Genomic DNA, 17,262 nt, shown 5'->3' on the forward strand with positions numbered 1-17,262 from the left:
TTCACCGTCCGCTACAGCGGGGCTCTCCAGAGGGTGGTGCGGTCTGCCCAACGCATCACCGGGGGCACGCTGCCGGCCCTCCGGGACATCTACAGCACCCGGTGTCACAGGAAGGCAAAGAACTTCATCAAGGCCACCCGAGCACCACAATCACCCAGAAGGCGAGGTCAGAACAGGTGCATCAATGCTGGGACCGAAAAACAGCTTCTATCTCAAGGCCATCAGACTGTTAAATAGCCATCGCTAGTCAGCCTCCACCCAGTACCCTGCCCTGAACTTAGTCACTGTCACTAGCCGGCTACCACATGGTTACCTTAGAGTCTGCTGCCCTATGTACCTATATAGACATGGAACACTGGCCACTTTAATAATGTTCACATACTGTTTTACCCATTTCATATGAATATACTGTATTTTCGTCCGGTCCATCCTTTTCAACTATTGCTGAACATATACTATTGTATGCAACATATTCTTCAGATAGAGTACATATTTTATCCACATACTGTCCATAATGTCCATATTTCCCATCACATACACACATACAGTGCCTTCGGAAAGTATTCAGACCCCTTGACTTTTGCCACATTTTGTTACAATACAGCTTTATTCTAAAATTGATTAAATCGTTTTTTCCCCCTCATCAATCTACAAACAATACCCCATAATGACAAAGCAAACACAGTTTATGAAATGTTTGCTAATTTATAAAAAATAAAAACTGTTACATACACTTAGGTTGGAGTCAATAAAACTTGTTTTTAACCACTCGACAAGTGTGGTTGAAAACATTTTTTTTTTGCATGATGTCACGTTCCTGACCTTATTTCCTTTGTTCAGTATTGTTTAGTTGGTCAGGACGTGAGCTGGGTGGGCATTCTATGTTATGTGTTTCTATGTTGGGTTCATTGTTTGGCCTAATATGGTTCTCAATCGGGGCAGGTGTTTGTCATTGTCTCTGATTGGGAACCATATTAAGGTTGACTGTTTTCACTGTTTGTTTGTGGGTGATTGTTGCCGTGTCTGTGTTTGTTCGCCACACGGTATTGTTTTGTTCGTTCGTTTGTTCCTGTTCATTGCGTTCTTTGTTGTCTGTATGTTCACATGTTCAGGTCTGTAGAGTCATTAGTTTCATTTTCTGTTTATTGTTTTGTTCGTGTTAAGTGTTTCCAATAAATATGGAAACATACCACGCTGCGTGTTGGTCCTCCTATCTTCCACCTAACGACGAGCGTTACACATGAAAAGTAATTTTTCCAACAATTGTTTACAGACAGATTATTTCACTTATAAATCACTGTATCACAATTCCAGAGGGTCAGAAGTTTACACACATTAAGTTGACTGTGCCTTTAAACAGCTTGGAAAATTCCAAAAAAAGATGTCATGGCTTTAGAAGCTTCTGATAATTGACATCATTTGAGTCAATTGGAGGTGTACCTGTGGATGTATTTCAAGGCCTAACTTTAACCTAAGGGCCTCTTTGCTTGACATTATGGGAAAATCAAAAGAAATCAGCCAAGACCTCAGGAAAAAAAAATGTAGACCTCCACAAGTCTGGTTCATCATTGGGAGCAATTTCCAAATACCTGCAGGTACCAAGTTCATCTGTACAAACAATAGTAAGTATAAACACAACGCAGCCATCATACCGCTCAGGAAGGAGACACGTTCTGTCTCCTAGATGAACGAACTTTGGTGCAAAAAGTGCAAATCAATCCCAGAACAACAGCAAAGAACCTTGTGAAGACGCTGGAGGAAACAGGTACAAAAGTATCTATATCCACAGTAAAACGAGTCCTATATCGAACATAACCTGAAAGGGAGCTCAGTAAGGAAGAAGCCACTGCTCCAAAATCGACATAAAAAAAACAGACTACGGTTTGCAACTGCCCAAGGGGACAAAGATCGTACTTTTTTTCTCCATGTGCTCGCCAGAGGTAGCCTGACTGCCATTAGGTACCGAGATGAGATCCTCAGACCCCTTGTGAGACCATATGCTGACACATGCACATTTGTGGCCTGCTGGAGGTCATTTTGCAGGGCTCTGGCAGTGCTCCTCCTTGCACAAAGGCGGAGGTAGCGGTCCTGCTGCTGGGTTGTTACCCTCCTACGGCCTCCTCCTCCACGTCTCCTGATGTACTGGCCTGTCTCCTGGTAGCGCCTCCATGCTCTGGACACTACGCAGACAGACACAGCAAACCTTCTTGCCACAGCTCGCATTGATGTGCCATCCTGGATGAGCTGCACTACCTGAGCCACTTGTGTGGCTTGTAGACTCCGTCTCATGCTACCACTAGAGTGAAAGCACTGCCAGCATTCAAAAGTGACCAAAACACCAGCCAGGAAGCATAGGAACTGAGAAGTGGTCTGTAGTCACCACCTGCAGAACCACTCCTTTATTGGGGGTGTCTTGCTAATTGCCTATAATTTCCACCTTTTGTCTATTCCATTTGTACAACAGCATGTGAAATGTATTGTCAATCAGTGTTGCTTCCTAAGGGGACAGTTTGATTTCACAGAAGTGTGATTGACTTGGAGTTACATTGTGTTGTTTAAGTGTTCCCTTTATTTTTTTGAGCAGTGTATATATAATTCTATACTCGGAAAGTATTCAGACCCCTTCCCTTACTGTGGGGATGTTTCATCATGCCGTGGGGATGTTTTTCAATGGCAGGGACTGGGAGACTAGTCAGGATCGAGGAAAAGATGACCGGTGCAAGGTACAGAGAGATCCTTGGTGAAAACCTACTCCAGAGCACTCAGGACCTCAGACTGAGGAGAAGGATCCTCTTCCAACAGGACAAAGACCCGATGCACACAGCCAAGACAACGCAGGATTGGCTTCGGGACAAGTCTCTGAATGTCCTTGAGTGGCCCAGCCAGAGCCCGGATTTGAACCCGATCTAACATCTCTGGACAGACCTGAAAATAGCTGTGCAGCGATGCTCTCCATCCAACCTGACAGTGCTTGAGAGGATCTGCAGGGAAGAATGGGAGAAACTCCCCAAATGCAGCTTGTAGCGTTATACCCAAGAAGACTTGAGGCTGTAATCGCTGCCAAAGGTTCTTCAACAAAGCACTGAGTAAAGGGTGTGAATAATTATGCAAATATGATATTTCAGTTTTTTTATATAAAAGTTTTTTAAAAATCAAAAAAACAGTTTTTGCTTTGTCATTATGGGGTATTGTGTGTAGATGAGAAAAAAAAACGATTTTATCAATATTAGAATAAGGTTGTAACGTAACAAAATGTGGAAAGATTCAAGGGGTCTGAATACTTTCCAAATGCACTGTATATATACACACATAAGACATTGCTCGTCCTAAAATGTCTAAATTTCTGAATTCCATTATTTTACTTTTAGACGTGTGTATTGTTAGATACTACTGCACTGTTGGAGCTGGGAACACAAACATTTCGCGCACCTGCAATAACATCTGCTAAATATGTGTTTGCGACCCATAAAATTGTATTTGCTTTTATTTGATACTTGACTAGCTCTTCCCCCCGACACAGAACCCCACAGGGAGGGAGTCAACTAAGTGCGAGAGCAGAAAACTTCACAACACAATTAAACATTCACCGAGTGGTCAGAACATACTGCTGCTTCTTTTTCCCTCGCACACCGGATCACCTGCTGCAACGTGAGTCCAGTCTCACTGTGAGGCTGAGGGGGACAGTAGATACAGCTGTGAAAGTCCCTTTTGTCCGTACAGCCCGATGTCACATCCGGGTTAACAGAAGGAATTCAGCTAGTTAGCCTAGGACAAAGGACTGCTAGAGCTGCTACATAGGGCAGGGGACAGCAGTGCATAACCTGGGAAGGTTAGAGTTCTAACGGCCAAGAAAGGGTTCTAAAAACCAGGTTAGGGTTATATTGCCTATAGAATTAGGAATAAAGAATACTAATAGTAATTTAATATTATCTCTATGCTATTGAATAGCTAACAAAATGGCTACACAGGCTGAGTTGACCTTTGTATTTTATTCTTATTTTTACACTGTCTCTATGCACTCACAGTGCCCTACACACTACGGACACTGATACGCCAAAACACATACAAACACTCACTCCATCATTTGCTCACACACACATACAGTTGAAGTTGGAAGTTTACATAAACAAGTTTTAATGACTCCAAGTGTTTCAACCACTCCACAAATGTATTGTTAACAAACTACTGTTTTGGCAAGTCGGTTTAAACATCTACTTTCTGCATGAAACAAGTAATTTTCCCAACAATTGTTTACAGATAGATTATTTCACTTATAATTCACTGTATCACAATTCCAGTGGGTTAGAAGTTTACACACACTAAGTGCACCGTGCTTTTAAACAGCTTGGAAAATTCCAGAAAACGATGTCATGGCTTTAGAAGCTTCTGATAGGCTAATTGACATAATTTGAGTCAATTGGAGGTGTATCTGTGGATGTATTTCAAGAGCTACCTTCAAACTCAGTGCCTCTTTGCTTGAAATCATGGGACAATTAAAAGAAATCAGCCAGGACCTAAGAAAAGAATTGTAGACCTCCACAAGTCTGGTTCATCCTTAGGAGCAATTTCCAAATGCCTGAAGGTACCACGTTCATCTGTACGCAAGTATAAACACCATGGGACCACACAGCCGCCATACCGCTCAGGAAGGAGACACGTTCTGTCTCCTAGAGATGAACGAACTTTGGTGCAAAAAGTGCAAATCAATCCCAGAACAACAGCAAATGACCTTGTGAAGATGCTGGAGGAAACAGGTAAAAAAGTATCTATATCCACAGTAAAACGAGTCCTATATCGAACATAACCTGAAAGGGAGCTCAGCAAGGAAGAAGCCACTGCTCCGAAACCGGCATAAAAAAGCCAGACTATGGTTTGCAACTGCACATGGGGACAAAGATCGTACTTTTTGGAGAAATGTCCTCTGGTCTGATGGAACAAAAATAGAACTGTTTGGCCATAATGACCATTGTTATGTTTGGAGGAAAAAGGGGGTGAGGCTAGCAAGCCGAAGACACCATCCCAACCGTGAAGCACAGGGGTCGCAGCATCATGTTGTGGGGGTGCTTTGCTGCATGGGGGACTGGTGCGCTTCACAAAATAGATGGCATCATGAGAAAGGGAAGTTATGTGGATATATTGAAGCAACATCTCAAGACCTGTCAGGAAGTTAAAGCTTGGTCACAAATGGGTCTTCCAAATGGACAATGACCCAAAGCATACTTCCAAAGTTGTGGCAAAATGGCTTAAGGACAACAAAGTCAAGGTATTGGAGTGGCCATCACAAAGCCCTGACCTCAATCCTATAGAAAATGTGTGGGCAGAACTGAAAAAGCGTGTGCGAGCAAGGAGGCCTACAAACCCGACTCAGTTACATCAGCTCTGTCAGGAGGAATGGGACAAAATTCACCCAATGTATTGTGGGAAGCTTGTGGAAGGTTAGCCAAAACGTTTGACCCAAGTTAAACAATTTAAAGGCAATACTACTAAATACTAATTGAGTTTATTCAAACTTCTGACCCACTGGGAATGTGATGAAATAAATAAAAGCTTAAATAAATCACTCTCTACTATTATTCTGACATTTCACATTCTTAAAATAAAGTGGTGATCCTAACTGACCTAAAACAGGGAATTTTTACTAGGATTAAATGTCAGGAATTGTGAAAAACTGAGTTTAAATGTATTTGGCTAAGGTGTATGTAAACTTCTGACTTCGACTGTATTATGCACATACAATTATACTGAGTCTACACACTCTCACTCACATAGAATCATCATATACAGTACCAGTCAAAAGTTTGGACACACCTACTCATTCAAGGGTTTTTCTTTATTTGTACTATTTTCTACATTGTAGAATAATAGTGAAGACATCAAAACTATGAAATAACACAAATGGAATCATGTAATAAACAAGAAATTGTTAAACAAATCAAAATATATTTGAGATTTGAGATTCTTCAAAGTAGCCACCCTTTGCCTTGATGACAGCTTTGCACTCTTGGCATTTTCTCAACCAGCTTCATGAGGTAGTCACCTGGAATGCATTTCAATTAACAGGTGTGCCTTGTGTCGCGACGTGACTATCATTAATCTGATGACTGTGATTTATTTGATCAACTAACTACGTGTAATTGTCACTCGATTAAATGAATCATGTAACAATTAACTCATTAGGAATTTGGGGCACCATGGGAAAAGTTTAGAGGGTGGCTGTTGTCGATGTGTGCAGAGGGTCCCTGGTTCGTGCCCAGGGTAGGGGCGAGGAGAGGGATGGTAGCTATACTGTTACACTTTAAAACCCTCAACATACAAGCAATGCTTTTACACGTGTGATGACTGATGGTCCACTCTGGGCACAGACGTCAGTTCAAGGTCTAGTTTTGATTTACATTTGGTTGAGTTGTCAACTAATGTGAAATCAACAAATCTCACCATGTCATTGGATTTTGGTTAAAAGAAATGCCCTTAAGTTGATGACTTTTTGCAAATCCAATCAGTTTTCCACATTGATTCAACGTCTTAACATAGATTAGGGGGATTGAAATGACGTGGAAACAACGTTGATTCAACCTGTTTTTGCCCAGTGTCGGAGCAATGCAGCAATGATAGGAGTAACAACAAGAATATACTGTATCAATCATCAGTAAACAGGTTCCTTGGACATTAGATTGAGGAAGTGAATGCCTATCAGTGGAAGTATGTAGAGAGAGCTGAGCCGAGAGGAAGGCAAGTGTACAAATGTAGTTTATAAACCAGTTTATCAGCCCGGTGTGAGTGTGTGTGTGTAGAGCCAGGCCCAGTGTAGAGGTAGACTGTACGTAGCCATGCCTTTCTGAACATGTACAACTTACATAAAGTATTCCCACCCCTTGACTTTTTCCATGGTTGTCTAGCAATTATCAACAATCAATTTGACAAAGCTTGAAGAATTGTTTTTAAGAATAATGGGAAGATGTTGCAAAATCCAGGTGTGGGAAGCTCTTAGAGACTTAAATCAGAAAAAACTCACTGCTTGAATCGGCGCTGCCAAAGGTGCTTCTACAAAGTATTGACTCAGGCGTGTGAATACTTGTGTAATTGAGATATTTCTGTATTTCAATCTTAATACATTTGCAAAAATGTCTAAAAACATGTTTTCGTACATATATATGGGGTATTGTGGGGTATTGTGTGTAGATGGGTGACAAAATCAATTTAATCCATTTTGAATTTTAACACAGCAAAATGTGGAATAAGCCAAGAGGTATGAATACTTTCTGAAGGGACTGTATGTCTTAATATCCAGATTATATGGAGCCTGTAAGAAAGTCTAGTTTCATAAGGCAGTTTAGGTATCCAGTTGATCAGTCATTAAATTGATAAGCTTCATACCTGGAGGCTCTCTGTTAACCAGTATGTTGTCTGCTGTAGTAGATGATATTGGAGTCAAGACAGTCAAGCTATCTCAACTGAAACATAATACAGTAGTAGAACTCACGTGAACACATCAGGGAGAAGTGGAGGATGTATACGCAGCAAACATCGCACCAAGCGCCCGAAAGACCTAGGTAGAAGGTGTGTTCCTCCCCCCTCATCCGGGAGTCTCTCTCACTGGGGGAGAATATGGTCCTCACATCCGGGGGCTTGAACCCCCTTTTCCTACTGCCGCGGCCAGGGCAGCCGTTCTCCGCGGGGTTCATCACCTTCACCGGCTCCGGTCTTCTCTCTTCGAGGTTTGGTAACGAGTCCGCTCTGATCTTGCTCCAGACCGCCTCGATGTTCTCCAGACTCCTGCTTGGAGTAGAGGTATGCCTCCGGGCGGCTCGGACTACCTTGACTTTCGAATGGTACATCCTGGGCGGGTTGAATAATTCCCCTCGACCGTAGTCCGCCGTCTTCGTCCTCAGTGCTGATTTATTACCGATATCCACAGCTAACGGTGATACGCCGATCACGCGATGTAGCGCATCGGTGAGTACTTCCTACTCTGGTGCATAATCTTACATTACCACGCACTCTTTCGGGCACACAGGCATTTTACCTACATTTGTCATTTTACCTACATGTTGAAATCTACGGAACGCCGAGAAATCCAGTGTGAATAGATGACACTGCGTCCTCTCTCTGGCCTGCTCTTGTCTGTAAGCAGGTTTAGCAGGTGCAGGAAACCGTTTGGGTTAATTTCAGTATAGACCCCAAGAAATCCCCCCCTCCCTCCATGAGTGACGTACCTGTACACAATACCTGCACATGAGTGACATTCCTGTACATGTATGCTGTGCGTGATGATTTTGAGATTGCATTTCAATATAATTTACCACTTGGTCCTAAATCATGTTACACAATGTCAGGAGTCTTCAGCAGACCTATTTTTATTCAATATTGAAACAAATCAAACAATCACAAAGCTGTCTAAATCAGTGTTAACATTGAACACTATAATCATAACATGGAATTTGTTTAATTATTCTTAAACAAGTCAGACATTCCAATGCATAGACTCAGCACACAGAATGACAGTGTGACCATACAGCAGTAAGAATAGACACACTTCCATACAGTATATGTAGGCTACAGTAGCTGCCCCAGTCTTTGGTCCAGTCATGGTTTAACCATATAGTGGTTCAATCTCTGGCTCAACTGAGGACATAAGTCCTGGAGGTCTGGTATGTTGACAACTTTGGCAATGTTGATTTATGTAAACATTATTTGGATCAGACAGTATACATCAATAGTCGACAGTCATCATCATTATTATTCTTACAATAAAAAATAAAGTAAATAACTAAATATGAAGTAAAATAATCAAGTAAATATACATTTCATTCAGATGTTTCTATTTTTTTTTCTTTTTTACATTCCTATAGTCCCAATTAAAATGTTAACAAAAACACCTGAATACTGCACTTTCATATACATTCTTATATCATATCAATGTATAATTCAAAAAAAGGAATAGGGTTTGAGATGAACAGTTTCTTATATACTATGACTCTGGATGACGGTCTATATTTCTGTGTGCAAAATCAATGTTAATTGGGCATGCAATATATTAACCTGAGTTGAAACTTCTCTAGGGGTTGGGGTTATAGGGGGACTACATCCCATGTCTCCACCCTTTCCCATCATGTATTTAACAAAGATGGAAACTCACTTTCGCCAATAACTACACCAATGAAATGCTGATCCATGGAAGAAAGTGCGCAAGAGCATACTTTGGGAAAAGGGTGGATAATCAGGAAGAACCAATGGGTGTATAGGATGGGGAAAATCCCTCTGACTCAGTCGACTTCCTCATCATCATTCACAAACGCTTCCTCCTGTTGAGAGATAAATGAAAACTGTATTGACCAACATCTCACAAAATACCATTGATATTTTTGTCAGCTGTAGATCATTGATAGGAACAAGAAGGTGGACCTCAAGTACTATTAGGCGATATATCTCTCTGTATGTACGTACATATCCACCCTGCTGTATGGCCCAGGAAGAGAAGTGATCCTGCAGGTATTTGGCTCCAAATCCCAGCACCCGGCTCATAGGGAGGCTGTCCACCGCTGACAGGCGACTGGTCACCTGGTGGAGCAGAGGGTTGAGACTTGACACAAAATGGCTGCCATGCACCAATGGGTATACATGCTTGTGGTACTCCAATGGATGATTTAGCCGCATACAATGTAAAGCATTTACAGGGACAGTTTCTAAGACCCAGATTAAGCGTATTCCTGGAGTAAAAAAAACACTTTCAATAGGGATTCTTGAGCATGCTTTTTAGTCCAGGAGTATGTTCAAATATGTGTCTGGGAAAATGGCCATTAGATAGAAAAAGGATTGGATTTTTTTTTTTTAAATGTAAATGTAATCCTGTCATGATTACCTCACAAGTCAGGGCGATTTGGGCCCTGGGAGACCCCGGAGTGCTGGGGTCCGAGGTCAGGCCAAGTCTGCTGAGGAAGGTGGAGATGGTCCTCTCATACAAGCTGTAGCCAAAGAACTCTGAGGACAGAGAGGCGTCCTTCAGTACCTGCCAGGGACAGGATAGAGGACAGTAAAGTTTACAACCCAATCCCAACAAGTATTTTCTGGGTGAATGTCCATGTTATGAAAAATGAACGATGAATGATAAATGCGCCACCGTTTTTTCCCTGTTTCTCTTTGTGAGGGGAACCCAGTCTTGCAGATAGATAATATTATCTGTGTGTAAAGTGACACCAAGTGGGCAGAGAACTACACAATCACACAGGTTCTATCTACAGAAACTGATATTTCCTGCCATACTTTACCTCCTCATTAAGTTTGTCTCCCGCTCCTCTCAACAGAAGCCCCACCAGTCTCTCTATAGCATCTGAAAGGGAGAAATAAGAGGGTAAGGGTTAGAGGTCATAGGTAAAAAACAAAGAGGAGTTCAGGGTCGTATTGATTAAGGCACATCGTAAAAATACATTTTTACTTGCGATTCTTATTTGACAAGTTCAGGTAGTCCCTCCCATTTTCAGTCCCTTTTCCATTTGGTGCCTAATGAATACATCCCAGATATGACGGCTGAGTTGGTCTTATACCTTCCTCTCCGTCAGTCTCCAGGTCCCCAGAACTGAAGCTCACTCCGTCAGCAATCTGAGTCAACCGGTCAGCTACCTTCTCCAGCTCATCCCTCACTAAACATGAAACAAACACACACAGCTTTAGTATGCTTGGCATGACAACAAACCATCTTCCTAAAGAAGAAACATACTACAGTGTATTACACAAACACATGCAATCAAACAACCCTCCCGTCTCACCTTCCCCTGATACAAACTCACCGTTGCCAAAGGATCTGAAGGAGGATCTCTGGGTGCCCGTTGGTGGTGGTGATGGTGTTCTTGGTGGTCCTGATGCTACAGCTGTACTGTCTCTGTGGGGTCGGATACAGCTCAACAAGCTCTGCAGCCTCATTCTCATCCCCTTCTTCTTCTTCTTCTTCTTCAATGTGTCTGCATGGACCTCTAGTGTCTGTGTGCCACCCGGCTGGGTGTCTGTGCCTTGAGGTAGCGGGCACAACACCTCCCTAGGTCTCCTCCTCTGGGCGTACACCATCATCAACCTGAACTCCACACTGTCCTCCATGCCATCCATATCCCCTGGCAGCCCAGCTTTGGCACTCCCATTCACATTACTATTGGTACTCCCATTGGCATTGCTGTTTGCCATCTCCCTAAACAAAAATAAACAAACAAAGCAGAAACAGGAAGTGAGTGTATCGCTGCAACATCCTCCATTACACAAATCCAACAATATTGATCTGTAAGTTCTCCAATGCGGTTTAAAAACAGTTTATGAATGTATACTTTCCTGGAAGAGTGCAATGCAGTCAGCCCAAAGAGTACATTGGGAATAGAGAATGCGAATTTTCACTGAAAAAAACATTCAAACAAGCCTCTAGAGAGCAGCAGCAGTCATGTGTTGGTAAAGGGCATAACTGATGCCAAACAAATAGGAAGACAACTGTCATGACGTTGGCCTGTGGGTAGGTTTATGACAGTCATAAATACCTCTTTCCCCCTTTTTCTCTCTCCCTACTATAACTGATGTGACATAAGGAAACCCATGGGTTAACAGAGATTCTGGGTAACATCAGAAGTTGGAAGAAATGAACTATATTCTGGTAATCCGACCAACTGAACATATGCGGTGGTACTTAAGGTATATTATGTCAGTTCGGTTGCCCTCTGACACATTCTCATCAATGATAGAATGACAAACTCTACTGTGGAAAGTCTAAATGTCAGAGGTATCGGATTCACATGGAATTGTTGTTTAATTAAAATGTTTGAATATGAAATTATTTGTGAAGAGATGAAATTTAATTTTAGCTTCCAAATGAGAGATGTGTTTTCATAAGTTTGGGCTTCTGCTCAACTAGGGGCCCGCCCCTGTGAAGAGACATGGGTAATAGACTTTTCAGACACACCCCTCTCCCTCCACTATAAAAGCCATTGACAAGAATATAACTTCCTGTTCCGGGCACACCAGGATGATGATCCGGTGTCAGAATGGTTCAGATAATAACTACAGAACTAAGCCAACATCAGCACGGACTTTGATTGTGAATGGTATGAACTTTGAACTCGTATTCACTACAGAAGTGATATCTCCTAGCCATTGAGTTAGCAACAGTTGCTACAAACGCAGGTTAGGAAGGACAGTCCGAGTATCCCATCTACTACACACACCGTTACTCCAACGTATCCAGTGACTACCAGAGACATTCTTCAAAGGACAGAGGACTCGGGTTGGCGACACTGTCCATCTACCACCAACCTACTGAAGCGCAGCTCAGAGTAAATATTTATTGCATTTTCCTTTTCAAATGGGCGGTAATTTAGAATGCATAAGATACTGTATTTACGATAACACAGCTTCGCCTATGTTCCAGTCTCCCGCTCTTTCACTAAAATCCCGCCCCTTTTCTTTGTGTAACAAGCTGTCATGTCTATTCTGCCCGCTAGGGACGTTTTTCTCTATGAAGGCACTTTGTAATCAAGTTATGATTTAATTGTGTATGTGTGTTTCTGTGTGATTAGTTAGGTATTTAGTGAATAAATAATTAAACCCAATTTTGTATTGCTGATTCAACTTGTTAGCCAGGATTCTTGCAGATAACCAAGGACTTACAACTTTCAGATGAGACTGAATAAACTGACGATTTATGTGACTGCTATGGATGTAAAATATTACTAAATCTTTAAGAGTTTATTCGGAAGATAACAGCTCTATAAATACTTTTTCGTGGTGTCCCTCTCGTCAATTAATATTTACATGATTAGTTCAATCAGGTAATATTAATTACGGAGAAATTATTTTATAGAATAGCATGTCATAGCAATTAATCTGGCATAGTCAAAGACACGACACAACATACCACGACACACCCTTTTGTCCTGTGAGGTCTCTGTCTGACATGACATCAATAAGTGACAGGTAGCCTAGTGGTTAGGACTTTGGGCCAGTAACTTAAAAGTTACTAGTTTGAATCGCCAAGGTGAAAAAAGCACTTGGAGTTGGGACATGCAAAAAATATATATTTCCAATTCGCATACATGTACAGCACACTTGTAGCTGCCTAAATGTGTAAAATAGGACAAATATAAGTACCCACCAAATTATATTTATTTTACATTATCCGGAATGTCTTAAATAGTAGTGTGTACAATCAAAAGGCATCTTTTGACCAATGTGTAAAATAAAATGTGTTATTTGTGTAGATACTCCTCTAAGAAAGCCAATGGCTCAAACCTCATGTCGCCAACATAATTCGTTCAAAGATTATTGAGGGGATAATTCAATGGAGGTCAGAGGGAAAAAATAAAGAATTCTGGCAGGGGGGAGATTTTCGGCACAATATCGAGGTAAGATATATATCGACTTTGAGACATTACATGTAGCATTTTCATATTTTAGTATAACGTTACGCTTTTCATATTATTGCGAAATTCTTGTTCTGGAGGATTTCTCACAAAAACAAGCATATCTCTGTGAAATTGTATCATTGTCTACTACCAGGCGCGTACTGATAAACCAACTAGGGACAGTAAAACTTTAACAAAGTTCAAGTTAATAAATCGGCGCTTACTTATTTATCAAATAAAAAGCCATGCCTACTTACGTGTAACAGTACTACGTCTGCGCTAGTTGCCAACGTTTTAAGTTATAAATTCGCCGGTGAATGAGCGTTCTTCTGATTCTTAAAACTCTCGTTCTGCCTGCAAGCTGCTGCCTGTCGGACTGACTCCTGGTGTTTCTTTATAACCTGTCTTCCGTAAACGTCAGAGCGACGTTTGAATGTGGTCGAAATTGAAACCAAGTTGGCATGACGATTGTTTTACCTACATGTGAGAACCCCCGAATAGTGACACGTCAACCCCGTGTCAGGTTATTTAAAGAAACAAAACAATGACACTGCTATTTTATCTGTTCTTATAAATTGATAGTTATTCACATATTAGGAAACAATTATACAATTCCTAATGTCTATCAAATGTAATAATACTGTATGAACGCTCGTGCGGCAGTCGATTTCCGCGCTTATAAACCCAGGGTGTGTACACTACTCCTTCCTTTCAAAGAGCGCGTCCTCGCACTAGTTTGCGACTCTACGTCTTACAGGAACGCGCTCACCGGCCAAGCACACGCACTGTCGTGAATGCAAGGTCCGATCACTTCTGACACCAATGTAATGAAACAGCATGGAGCAGGTCGCGAACTCTCGACCAAAAGCATGCTCGTGCGGTAGAGTCGATTTCCGCGCTTATAAACCCAGGGTCGGTACAATACATACTTTAACTGCTTGCCAGTCTGTTCCCTGTCTGTATAGGCCATATCAACCTGCTGGCTGTAATGGGTAAAGGTTGAGACTATATTGCAGGCATAGTCTATGACTGATAAAAGCCACCTTCAAAATGGACAACAATAATATTCTATTCAGTAAGGAAATCCCCAGAAAATCCCAAATCCCTCTAGCCCACTCTAAAGTCTGGGAGTCATTCACAGGCTTGTGTAAATGTGACTTCTCTTTCACCCCATCTCAACAACAAACAATCATTCAAAACACAGGAAATTATGTTAGAGGCAAAGCAATAGTATTTTCTCTTTGAAGTATGTCTTATTATCTGGAGTCTTCCCCTGTGACATACCCTCAGTTAGCCTACCACACACACACACACACACATTTTAACATGTTTTGTTGTGAACTTGTGACTCATACTGTTGTGACTCATGAGACATCCACAGGTAGTGCTGGAAAATGACCACACTTTATTATATCAGTTCCAGGTACTTAGACCTACATTAAATGTTGTTGATCATTGATAGATATGCTACCATACAGGTAAGCACGGGCATATTATGGGAAATAGTAAATGAACGGGTAAGCCGTCAGCAGGGTGGAGGAACGCACAAGCACACACGCACGCATATATTTGGATCATGTTTGACTATAGTGCAGGGGCGCAACTTTCACTGGCGATGGGGGGTCATGTCTCCCCCACATTCTGAAATTGCATTTTTGTCCCCCCAGTTTTATCATAGCAATGTGATTTAAAAAAAGGTGCTAACGGAGTGGTATAGGACCATGCAGACCTGCCCGAGCGGTCGGGTAAGTTGTGAAGGCAAAGCATCTGGAAGGCTGGCTGGATCAGCACGGGAGAGTTGAGCATTGTTCAGTGTGTAAGTGTTGTGCCCATTCACCAAGTTGTAAAAGCAAGCAGAGCAGAGACTGGCTCCTCTTTAGTTGACTGATGTAGTTGGCAATGTAACTGCTGTTCAACTTTTATTTTATTACATTTTTTACCCCTTTTTCTCCTCAATTACGTCGTATCCAATTGGAAGTTACGGACTCGGGAGAGGCGAAGGTCGAGAGCCGCACGTCCTCCGAAACACAACCCAGCCAAGCCGCACTGCTTCTTGACACAGTGCCCACTTAACCCGGAAGCCAGCCGCTCCAATGTGTTGGAGGGAACCGTGTCAGCGTGCACTGTACCCAGCCCGCTGCAGGAGTCGCTAGTGCGCGAGGGGACAAGAACATCCCTGCCGGCCAAACCCTCCCCTAACCCGGATGACGCTGGGCTAATTGTGCGCCAGCCCCGTGGGTCTCCCGGTTGCTGCCGGTTGCGACAGAGCCTGGACTCTAACCAGGGTCTCTAGTGGCACAGCTAGCACTGCGATGCAGTGCCTTAGACCACTGCGTCACTCGGGAGGCCCTAACTGCTGTTTAACTTAACAGAAAAAAACTAAACTAGTGTTTATTCGCAGTGCTGAACTAGTATTGTAACTGATATGTAACGTTAGCTAATGTTTCATCCCCTCTCGACTGAGCTAGCTAGCTAGTACAGTAGCTACCACAGTCAGGTCAGCTCTAGCCTCTAGTTATCTGTCAGATAGTAATAATAGCTACTTCATACTGCTATCTAACAGCTGTTGTTTGTACAGGAATGTTTTGTAGCCTTTGTTTTGTCCCATTTCAAAAGTAAATGTACTTGGCTAGCTTTCGCCAGTTAATAATGGCGCCGGAGGGATGCTGTCCTATCAGCTCTTAACCAACCCTTCTATTTTGTTTGTTTTTTCGCATTGATCGTAACTTGTTTTGTACATAATGTTGCTGCTACCGTCTCTTATGACCGAAAAGAGCTTCTGGACATCAGAAGTGCGATTGCTCACCTCAAACTGGACGAAGAGTTCTTCTTCAATGAGTCGAATGGGAGGGGATATACTACTACAGACACCTGACCAGGCCCAGATCCCCATGATTCGCTGGAGAAGAAAACAAAGATTTCGTAGAAAAAGATCAGGGTGTCTTGCGAGGATCAGGCGACGAGTGGCTAATCTGCCCTTGCCTTCCGTCCTGCTAACTAATGTTCAATCGCTGGAAAATAAATGGGACAAGCTGAAAGCATGTATATCCTACCAAAGGGACATTAAAAACTGTAATATCTTATTTTTCACCAAGTCGCGGCTGAACGACGACATTAATAACATACAGTTGGCGGGTTATACACTCCATCGGCAGGACAGAACAGCAGCATCTGGTAAGACAAGGGCCGGGGGCCTATACATATATGTGAACAACAGCTGGTGCACGATATCTAAGGAAGTCTCAAGGTTTTGCTCGCCTGAGGTAGAGTATCTCACGATAAACTGTAGACCACACTATGTACCTAAAGAGTTTTCATCTGTATTTTTCGTAGCTGTCTACATAACACCACAGACCGATGCTGGCACTAAAACCGCGCTCAATGAGCTGTATACCACAATAAGCAAACAGGAAAACGCTCATCCAGAGGCGACGCTCCTAGTGGCTGGGGACTTTAATGCAGGTAAACTTAAATCAGTTTTACCTAGCATCAATACAGGACTAAGATCGAATCGTACTACACCAGCTCCGACGCTCGTAGGATGTGGCAGGGCTTGCAAACTATTACAGACTACAAAGGAAACCACAGCTGAGAGCTGCCCAGTGACACGAGCCTACCGGACGGGCTAAATAACTGTAACACTGAAACATAAGTAACACTGAAACATATATGAGAGCATCAGCTGTTCCGGAAGACTGTGTGATCACGCTCTCTGCAGCCGATGTGAGTAAGACCTTCAAACAGGTCAACATTCACAAGGCCGCAGGGCAAGACGGATTACCAGGACGTGTACTACGATCATGCGCTGACCAACTGGCAAGTGTCTTCACTGCCATTTTCAACCTCTCCCTGTCTGAGTCTGTAATACCAACATGTTTCAAGAATAGTCTCT

General features: G+C 42.4%; 2 protein-coding genes across 3 annotated transcripts in view; both read right to left on the bottom strand.

Moving 5' to 3' along the window:
- Window positions 1-8,122, bottom strand: part of LOC129865329 (ras association domain-containing protein 3-like) — a 55,307-nt gene extending 47,185 nt beyond the window's left edge. Inside the window, exon 1 of the mRNA XM_055938016.1 lies at window positions 7,481-8,122. Coding sequence (XP_055793991.1) covers window positions 7,481-7,835 — 355 coding nt within the window. The 5' untranslated portion in view covers window positions 7,836-8,122. The remainder of the gene's footprint in view (window positions 1-7,480) is intronic.
- A 214-nt stretch (window positions 8,123-8,336) lies between these two features.
- Window positions 8,337-17,262, bottom strand: part of LOC129865330 (apoptosis facilitator Bcl-2-like protein 14) — a 36,553-nt gene continuing 27,627 nt past the window's right edge. The window contains exons 1-7 of one of the 2 annotated variants that reach the window (XM_055938017.1): window positions 13,628-13,877; window positions 10,785-11,176; window positions 10,542-10,637; window positions 10,266-10,327; window positions 9,860-10,006; window positions 9,445-9,558; window positions 8,337-9,302 (exon numbers count right to left, since the gene is read on the bottom strand). In XM_055938017.1, coding sequence (XP_055793992.1) covers window positions 9,264-9,302; window positions 9,445-9,558; window positions 9,860-10,006; window positions 10,266-10,327; window positions 10,542-10,637; window positions 10,785-11,172 — 846 coding nt within the window. In that variant the 5' untranslated portion in view covers window positions 11,173-11,176; window positions 13,628-13,877 and the 3' untranslated portion in view covers window positions 8,337-9,263. Of the gene's footprint in view, window positions 9,303-9,444; window positions 9,559-9,859; window positions 10,007-10,265; window positions 10,328-10,541; window positions 10,638-10,784; window positions 11,177-13,627; window positions 13,878-17,262 lie in introns of those variants that run through there. The other variant, XM_055938019.1, reaches the window with a different exon arrangement.

Source organism: Salvelinus fontinalis, chromosome 11, assembly GCF_029448725.1.
Source record: "Salvelinus fontinalis isolate EN_2023a chromosome 11, ASM2944872v1, whole genome shotgun sequence".
NCBI lineage: Eukaryota > Metazoa > Chordata > Actinopteri > Salmoniformes > Salmonidae > Salvelinus > Salvelinus fontinalis.